This window comes from Mus pahari, chromosome 10 (genome assembly GCF_900095145.1).
Source record: "Mus pahari chromosome 10, PAHARI_EIJ_v1.1, whole genome shotgun sequence".
Classification (NCBI taxonomy): Eukaryota; Metazoa; Chordata; class Mammalia; order Rodentia; family Muridae; genus Mus; species Mus pahari.
Window position 1 is genome coordinate 16133100 of NC_034599.1, and position 9621 is coordinate 16142720.

Consider the following 9621-nt stretch of genomic DNA (forward strand, 5'->3'; position numbering starts at 1 on the left):
GATCTGCCCTGCTGTTTCTGGTCTAAAGTTGTTCAACTCTTTGTTTCTGGGTCATCGTCCACTCTCTCTTGATACCTACGGACAGGGGTGCCACCTCGAGCTCCCCACTCACCCCTGTGGTGGTGGAATTGAGGGTTTCACAGTCAGGGAGGTAGCGCTCACAGGCCTGGAAGGCAGCCTGAGGGTCTGGAATTAACAGCAGCTCCTGGATGTCTCCCTAGAAAGGGGGAAAAGAAGCCACAGGCTGATTCTGGCCCTAGTTTCCCAGCATGCCTCTGCCCGTCTCCCGCCCAGAGCGCTCTAAGGAAGGGAAGAGCTGCAGCATCTTCGGGTAGCAAAGAAGCGAAGAGCTCACCAGCCTCGGGACGCCACGGAACAAAAGTGTGTGCATGCACACGCACAGGTGTGCCACATCGCTCCTGTGTGGAGCTGAGAGGACAACTGACAGGATTTAATTCTCTCCTCCCACCAAATACATTTTGGGTTCATGCTCAGGTCAACAGACTTAGCAGCAAGCACCTTTGCCGACTGAGCCACCCTGCGGGGCCCCTAGACAGTCAAGTCATCTAGAATTACCTCCGTCACAAGTCTGTGCCTGGGAGGGATGCTCTGCATTAAATTAACTGAGGTGGGAAGGCTTATCTTAAATGGGGATGGCACTAGTCCACTAGGGGCTGGGGTCCTGGACCAGGAAGAAGGTGAGCTGAGAACCAGCATCCGTCTGTTTCTGGACCTGAGATGCGGTCTGACCTGCCACCCCATGCACCTCTCCAGGATGGGCAGCGCCCTCAATCTGCAAGCCCAAGGAAACCTTCAGGCTTCTGCCTTGTATTTTGTCACAGCCATGAAAAATGTGACTAATATACTCAGCATCTCCCTGAAGCTGAAGGTCCCTTCCTTCTCATGCCACCTCTATGTGAGGTACTAGACCGCGATGGCTTGCTAGAGAGATGAGGTCCCCCACATGGGCATACACTACCCTGGCCACCAGCACTGCATCGCGTGGTGCTCTCAGCCATCTGTCACAAGCAATTACTCCAGCAGAGACCAAGGATGCATGCATGAGGAGACCTGACCTCCTGTTGAACTACATACCTCAAAAGACTCCTCCCTGGTGTCCTGGGTTCCCATCACAGTGAGTCCAGCTGTACTTATAAACCGGGGCCCCTGACCAAACGTGGGGGGATGGGGATCACAGTCAACCACCAGGGTCACCTTGTTACCGCTGATGCTGACCGCCACACGGTGCCACCTGCAAAAGGAACGAGTCTCAGTGCAGGGATTTCCACAGGGCACCTCTTTCCCTTCCCCCACACTCACCTGCCATCCATGATGTTGACTTGCTTGGGGAGGGGCCTGAAGGAGTCACCAAGGAGACCCAGAGCTGGCCCCAGTGCCAGCCCGAGCTGCCGGACACCCTTCTCATCATAAATAGACAGAAGGACAGACTGATTGGCTGGCTGGGCCCTCAGAGTGAGCAGCACAGAAAAGTTCTCAGGAAAATGTCCATCTGCGTGGACAGAGGTGAAGGGAACAGGTTAGACAGGCAGTGTGACTTACCCTTCCAGGATGGCCCCCCTCCCAAACCTTCCTGTCCTGACTCACCTGGAAAGAGCTGCCACGTGGGGACACTGAGAAGGCTGGACTTGCCCACCCTGAATGCTCGATCGCCCTGTGGAACCCTCAGGGGGCAGAAGCCAGGCCCTTCAGCCACCCCAGCCTGGTCTCTATGCACACCCAAGGCTTCCAGTACGTCCACAGGTTCTGCTGTAGAAAGACACCAGGTGAGAAGGTTTGGCCAGAACCAGCATAGGAATTGGGCCTGATTGTACAATCTCCAGTCCTGATAGCTATTCAGAAGGCTGAGATGGGAGGCTCCTCTACCTGCTCTACATAGTGAGTTCAAGGCCAGCCTGAGCAACTTAATGAGATTCTGTCTGAAAATTTGAGAAGTTAAAAAAAAAGTCCCCAAACTCCATAATACTTGGTCAGGTTTGGGGTTCCTCTCCTCACAGTTCAGGAGGAAGCGAGTGGCCTGGGACTAGCAGCACCCCCCCACACACTGCCCCACAGATGTTGCTGGTACATCCGTCTGTTGACTGGTTGTTTCTTTCCCCCTAAGTTTTTGGTGAGAAAAAAAAAAAAAAGCTGACCTAGTTCTAGGATGAATCAAATCTTCCTGGCTGGAGCCCCAGAGCCAAGCCTTCCCCTTCTCCCTACACCCCCACACTGGTTCCTCGGGCAGCTTCCTGGCATGGAGCTCCCTTGCAAGGGAAAATCCACAAGGGGGAAAGGGGTGTGTGGGGGTACGCTCTTCTTAGACCTCATAGCCTCCTCCCTCTGATCCCCAGCTCCATGGCCTCTGCCCGTGATTCCCAGGACACACAGCCTTCTCCCTCTTATTCCTTCATCTAACTCTCCCTGACTTCCTCCATCTGACTCCCCATCTAACTCCCCCCTGACCTCCTCCATCTGACTCCCCATCTAACTCCCCCCCTGACCTCCTCCATCTGACTCCCCATCTAACTCCCCCCCTGACCTCCTCCATCTGACTCCCCATCTAACTCCCCCCCGACCTCTCCTCCATCTGCCCTGGATCAGTTTTATCACCTTCTGATCATCTATGCCTGATAACCCCTTATCNCTCTTATTCCTTCATCTAACTCTCCCTGACTTCCTCCATCTGACTCCCCATCTAACTCCCCCCTGACTTCCTCCATCTGACTCCCCATCTAACTCCCCCCTGACCTCCTCCATCTGACTCCCCATCTAACTCCCCCCCCTGACCTCCTCCATCTGCCCTGGATCAGTTTTATCACCTTCTGATCATCTATGCCTGATAACCCCTGATCTTCTCCCTCTCTCATCCCAGAAAAGAAAGAATAGGTCTGGTCTCACAGACCTCTAATCCAAGCCATCTTTGCAGCCCCACCCAGTCATCTTGGCCAGTGTTAACTGAATCCACGTGGTTTGTGCAGGGCGGGTGAGGGCTTCCCCTGGGCCCCAAACCCCTGGCCTGTCCCTTCCCCTAGCAAACTGTCCCACTAACCCCCTGACCCAGACTCATGGCAGAGCCAGGTTCTGCTAAATCTGCCAGGACCTTACTTCGGGGTAGCTCAGCTGACCTCACCACTGAAAGCTGGGTTGAGGGACTAGACTTGGAGAGAAAGGGACATGGATGAAGACACCCCCCACATTCCAGCTACCCCCTTTACCCTCTGAACTTTCTATCCTCTGTCCATTCTACCTTCTCTGTCCCACTCCATGACTCAGGTCTGAAATCAGTCAACAATCAATCTTGCTTTCTTGGTATTCTCTCTCTCTCCATCTGTTCTCCCCATCCTCTGTCCCCATCTGTAACTGTCTCTTCAGTGGCCAGACTATCATTAAGAAGCATTTGGATGACAATTCCCCAACCCCCCTGGGGCTGAATTTGGGCTCTCAGGCTCTGTTCACCACAAGGTCATCCCCTAAGGATCATCCCAGCTCTCCATCTGGACTGGGAGCCCAGGGAAGATTTAGATCCACAACATCATCCAGTCGAAAGACTTTGCCCAGCTCAGTTTATTGTTTTTGTTTTCAAGATAAGGTCTAATGTAGGCCAGGCAGGTCTTGAACTCCTGACCCTCTGTTGCTCACCTCCAGAGTGCTGAGATTACAGACATGCTCCACCATACCCCATTTATACAGTGCTGGGATGGAACACAGGGATTTGTGCATGCTAGGTGGATACTTTACCAACTGAGCTCCATCCTAACATAGATCCCAGCTTCTATGCAGTAGGAAAAGGGGTCTCCCTTGGTCACTGCTCACTCCCATTTCAGAAGTCCTCCCTGTCATCTAACACAGAAGACTCTTGCTTCAGCCTTGAGTCCTCTTGGCAGTGACCTTTCAATGGCTGACTGCCCTTTCTCTCTCACGGCTCCACAACAAGAAACACACAAGAGCCATTGAGCCTGTGGGGCACGCAGGAGGGGTCTGGAGCCGCCCAAACTCTCCCCACACATACACACCCTTCCCCTGCCTTGGTCAAGGCCTCTAGGGAGATGTCTGGTGGGGTCTAGGATGTGGAGGGAGGCAGGTGGGATGCAGCTGGGTCATTGCAGGAAAATGTGCAAGCACGGGACTTGCCACTGGTTGAGGTATAGGCAGTTAATTAGATGAAAAGTTTTCAGGATTGGTAAGATGGCTCAGCAGGAAAAGGCATTGCTGCCAAGTCCAAAAATGTAAGTTTGAGCCCAGTAACCCACGTGCTGAGAGGAGAGAGCTCGCTCCTTCAGGTTGTCTGACTTCCACATGTGCACACGCACACAATGAAGAAGTGTATAAAAAAAAAAAAAGGAAAAATGTAAATTTGATGCCATTGTTCAGCAGGAGTGGCAGCAAGATTTCCACACCGTTTACTTTACAGGCCAGACTTGTAGCGGGAGACGGAGGGTTTAACCCCCAGATCTCTCCCACGCAACGCAAGGGAAAATATGACCAAGTCACTGAGTGGGCGACTGCTTGTGGAAGATGACAGCATCTGTCTGCGGACCATAGAGAAGCGTGTGTGAGAAGCTGAGAACCCAGGAGGGTTCTGTCTGGGTGGCAGATGGGGTTGCCTGGGTGTGGCCATGAGTTGCACATTCCTGGAGTCCCAGGGGTGTTGTATTCTGAATGAATGCCTGAGGTTGCGTGACCCTGAGGTTGTGTGAGCGTGGGAATGGGGCATAGGCCAACACGGAGTTCCCCACGTGGTCTGCAACCTTCCCAGACTCAACAGAAATTGGGAAAGTAGAGTCAGTGTATGTGTGTGGCCTCTGGGGACAGAATGCACCTTCCTTTCCTTCTGGGATGTGATCTAGGTCATAGATGGTCATCCATAGGTCATCCATCACTTGGAGAGTCATCGTGTCCTCTCACCATTGCCACCCGGAGAACCCTGAGAGGCGTGGCTGGGGCACCAGGCCACATGCTCACAGCTGGGCATGCGTCAGCGGTGACTCACCAGTCCCTTAGCCCTGGGGGACCCCCTTGGGGGCCCTGAGAAATTCTTCAGGAAAAATCACCCCAGGATCTTGCAGCTGGAGTACGATGCAACTTCCACTTGGCCGCCCCCGCGGGCGCTCAGCCCCACCCCTCCTCCGTGCCGCACCCCGCCTCGCCCCTCAGTGCAGCCCTCCCGTGGGCCCTGTCCATGGTGCTGATGCTGTGGCTCTAGGGAGAAGGGGTGGGGGAGGGGAGGAGGAAGGAGGGGCGGGAGCCAGTTTCAGGAAAAGAGAGGATAATGTAAAGCCCTTGGGAGAAGTGCAAAAGGGAACTGTGCAGGTCAGTGAGATGGCTGGAGCAGGGTACTTGCTGCAAAGTCTAATGACGTGAGTTCGATTCCTGGGACTACATGGTGGAAGGAGAGACTGACCCTCAAAAGTTAGCTGTTCATCTGACCTCCACACTCACTCTGTGGCACAAGGGTACATAGGAAGAGAGAGAGACAGAGAGAGACTGAGAGACAGAAAGAGAGACAGAGAGAGAGAGACAGAGACAGAGACAGAGATGTGATGTTTAAAAGAAAACTGTGAATTCCTAATTTGTCCTTCCCACTCACCACCAACCTCAGAATCAGGCACTCATGTTCCCGTGGGCAATAATATAAACCCCTATATCCCAACTACAGCCAACCAAAAACAAATAAACACATCTGTAACACATTATTACTCTCAAAAATCATCTCAGTGAGGTTAGGGATGAAACTTGATAGAGAGCATGCTTGCCTAGCATGCTGGAAGCCCTAGGATCCGTCCCCAGTACCTCATGACCTGTCGTCCAGCACTCAGAGGGTAGAGGAGGATTAGAAGTTCAAAGATACAGCCTGGATTACACAGTAAGTGTGAAGCCAGCCTGAGCCACATGAGACCCTACTTCATACAGCAGAGAAGAGAGGAGCGAAAGAACCACAGCTCCACAGACCCACTGAACTCTTGCATCTGACCTTACACACCCTCTGAAGAACTGCCCTGTCACCCACACTTACACCATCGCAGTCAACCATCACACCCAAGAGCACATATATGCACACACTCCTAAAAAATACAGTTGGTTTTGGTGGGGGAGGGTTGTTTTGTGTTTGTTTGTTTAAGACAGTGTAGCCAGCCCTGGGTGTCTTGGATTCACTTTGTAGACCAAGCTAGCCTTGAACTCACAGAGACTTGCCTGCCTCTGCCTCATGAATGCTGAGATTAAAGGCATGTGCCACAATGCCTGGCTTACGGTTTTTTTAAAGGCAAGCTCTCAAATAGCCTATGCTGGCCTCAGATTCACTATGTAGCTCAGACTGGCTCCTAACTCTTTACGCTCCTGCTTCCACAGTCCCAGTCCTGGGGTTGTGGGTATGTACCACTGTGCTGAGGATGGAATCCAGAGCTTGGTGTGTGTTAGAAAAGCCATTTACCAACTGAGTTATAGCCCTATGTGTCACACACTCACCCTGGCCCTTTTTAGAGACAAGGTCTGCTTATGCAGCCCAAGATGCCCTTGAATTCAGTAAGTAGCCCAGACAAGTCTTGACCGTGCAAACCACCTAACTCTGCCTACTGAGTGTGGGGATTGCACTATACACAGGAGCATTCATCTTCACACACCAGCTTGTAAACACAGCCCACACTTCCTGGCAACATCTCCCTCCTCACATGCATGTGTCAGCTAGAGCTAGACACATCACCATGGCACCCATTATGAAAGACCTCTCCCTTGCACACACGTTTTGGAATCTCCCTTGTGCCCTCAAATGCTATTCCAGCCCTTCGTCCCTGCTCACCAGCCAGCGTCCAGGACACGAGCTGCAGGGAGGCCAGGAGCAGGCAGAGGCCGGCCCGAAGCTGGTCCAGTCTCCGGCAGCTTCTCATCCCAGCGGGGCCTGGTGCACCAAGGCCAAGGGGGATGTGGACTGGTCTTCCTGGGAGCAGTCACTCTGGACAGCCGGAGGCTGTGAGGATCTGCCTGAGACTGCCCGAGACCCCGCCCTGGCCGCGCCCTGCGCTCTAGAGCCCTTGCGGGGCGGGGCCCGGGCGGGAGGGGGCCGGGGGAGGGACCCACAGCTGCACGGAAAAAGTTTGCGAAGTGTGCACCACGCGCTGATTGGCTGGCTGAGATCAGGGCCATTCTTGCCGGACAACACCGCCGGGACGATGGGCCACGCCCACCAGCCCTAGACTGCCTCTCGCACTGGCTTTCTCAATGGCTGTCGTAGCCTGATCAAACCTTCAACATCACAGTAGAGATATATAGCTCAGCAGGGAGAGGCACTTAACCACCAAGACTTATGACCTGAGTTCTGTCTCGGACCCCAGAGGATGGAAGGAGAGAACCAACACCCAAAAGTTGTTCTCTGACTTCCACATGCATGCCACAGCACACACACTCCCCACACCTCAGACACACACGAAATAAATAAATGTAATCTTAAAATCAAAGCACCTAAACTAAAGGCACAGCGGCCACGCTTTTAATCCCAGCTCTCAGAAAGCATAGGCAGGAAGATCTCTGAGTGTGAGGGCAGCCTTGTCTACACAGTGAGTTCCAGGATAGTCAGAGCTGTATAGTAAGACCCTATATCAAAACAAATAAAAGCACCTTCAGTCTCCCCTCAGACATGGGATTAGGGTTTGGTTAAAAGCTACACCCAACCCTTTCTGTCTCAAGGCCCACAAAGAAAGGATTCTCTGCGTCATCTCAAAGCCTGCCTGCCCTTTGAGAACCCACTCCTCACATAATCCTCACCAGCTCCTCAAACTCTCCTACCATTCTCTAAACCTCCATGAACCTTGGGATTTGGAATCTGATGTCTGGTACCATCTTTAAACTCTCACCATTGCCTCCAAAACGCACTTCTAACCCTCCCTTCAACTTCTGTGTATTTTCATGTGTTTGTGCGTGGGCACAGAGTGGGGCCATCCATGCACATGTGTGCATCCATGCCTGAAGACCAGACAGACCTTGGCTGCCTTTCTCCACTACTCTTCCTCCTTGTTTCTGGTGGCAGTGTCTCTCATTGAACCCGGAGCTCTCCAGTTTGGCTGGGCTGGATGCCCAGTGAACCCAGGGTCCTGTCTCTCCTCCACAGTGACTGGATTCTAGGCATGGGCTGGCGCCCTCAGCTGCTTACACGGGTGCTGGGGATCTGAACTCAGGTCCTTGGACTCATATCCTCCCTCTTATACAGCAAGCACTCGGGCGACTGAGCCATCTGCCACTCTCAAACCTTTTTTTTTCAACTTTATGGAGTGGGGATGGAACCCAGTGCCTCCTATGACATGAACACTGCCCTGAGCCACACCCCAGACTGTCCCCCCAAGCTCTTAATCTCCAAAAAAAGGAGTTGGCTTCCACCCCTCCATCCCTTCTGCCTCATCCTCAGATCATTCAAGGGAGACACCCACCCACCCCAACCCTAAACCCCCATCAGATGAAACCCCCCAAGGTGTACCCCAGCAGGTCAGGGGACATCCTGCTCTGCAGTCAGCCGGTGCGGACAAGTAATTTGCCCAGAGGGAAATCAAAGTGATGTGTCTGTTCCCAAGTGCCCCTCCTGGGCAACTGAAAGGTGGTGCCAAACTGCTCCCTCCCAGCCTGGGTTCACCAGACAAAGGGTCTTTGTTCCTGGAGAGAAGGGGGTGGAGCCCCATGTAGCTGGAAGAGATGGGGTTCTCTGGGGTGGAGGGAACACAGAGAACCTCCTCTCTCCAAGAGCAACCTTCTCTAAACAAGGTCCTATCCCAGGCCACCTTACTAGGAAGTTCTTCTGGCAATCTAACTACTTTTTCAATATTTACTTATTCATCATATGTATGTATGTGTGCACACACTCCTGCACAAATTTCACATCTTTCCAAAAGAATGAGAAGACAGATTTGGGAGATCAGTTCTCTCCTCTCCACCCTCCTCCTCTCCCTCCTCCTCCTCCTCTTCCTCCTCCTCCTCCTATTCCTCCATCTCCTCCTCCTCCCCCTCCTCCTCCACCACCACCACCATGATTGGAGTCCCTGGAATTGAACTCAGATCATTGGGCCTGGTAGTAGGTACCTTTATGCAGTGAGGCATCTGTCTGCCCCTAGTCTAACTTCTTGACTTTTTGAGGGAGGGGATGTCAGGACAGAAGCCAGGCCTTGTGCATACTGGGCAAGGGTCCTACCGCCCAGTTATATGCCCACTGTGCTCTGACTGACTTCTGTCAGGCTTACAACACCCTTCCTGTCTGTTCCTTTGTGAACTGGACCTTTTACATGCAGAGTCAGGAAGGGAAGGGACGCTCACTCCCTCTTCAATCACCCTGACACACATTCAGAATCACTTACAAGCCAAGCAGAGGGGTATGACCTGGGACCCCAGCACCTGAGAGGCTGCCGGTCTCAAATTCAAGCCCACCTGGATTACCAGTGGGGGACCGTGTCTCAAAACAGACAAAACATTGGAGGGCTGGTGACAGGGCCCATGGGGTGAAGATACCTGTTGCCTGCCGAGCACACCAACCTAAACTGGATCCCTGGAACCCACAAGGTGGAAGGAGAGAACTGACCGACCCAAGTGGTCCTCTGACCCACACGTGCACGCCATGGCATGTGGACACACACACACACACACACA

General features: G+C 53.0%; 1 protein-coding gene across 1 annotated transcript in view; it reads right to left on the reverse strand.

The window, feature by feature from the left end:
* The window catches only part of Col5a3 (collagen type V alpha 3 chain), a 45792-nt gene extending 38820 nt beyond the window's left edge, over positions 1–6972 (reverse strand). Inside the window, exons 1-5 of the mRNA XM_021206624.2 lie at positions 6797–6972; positions 1606–1767; positions 1321–1510; positions 1096–1252; positions 113–217 (exon numbers count right to left, since the gene is read on the reverse strand). Of these exons, the coding sequence (XP_021062283.1) occupies positions 113–217; positions 1096–1252; positions 1321–1510; positions 1606–1767; positions 6797–6884 (702 nt within the window). The 5' untranslated portion in view covers positions 6885–6972. The remainder of the gene's footprint in view (positions 1–112; positions 218–1095; positions 1253–1320; positions 1511–1605; positions 1768–6796) is intronic.
* Positions 6973–9621: the final 2649 nt, after the last annotated feature.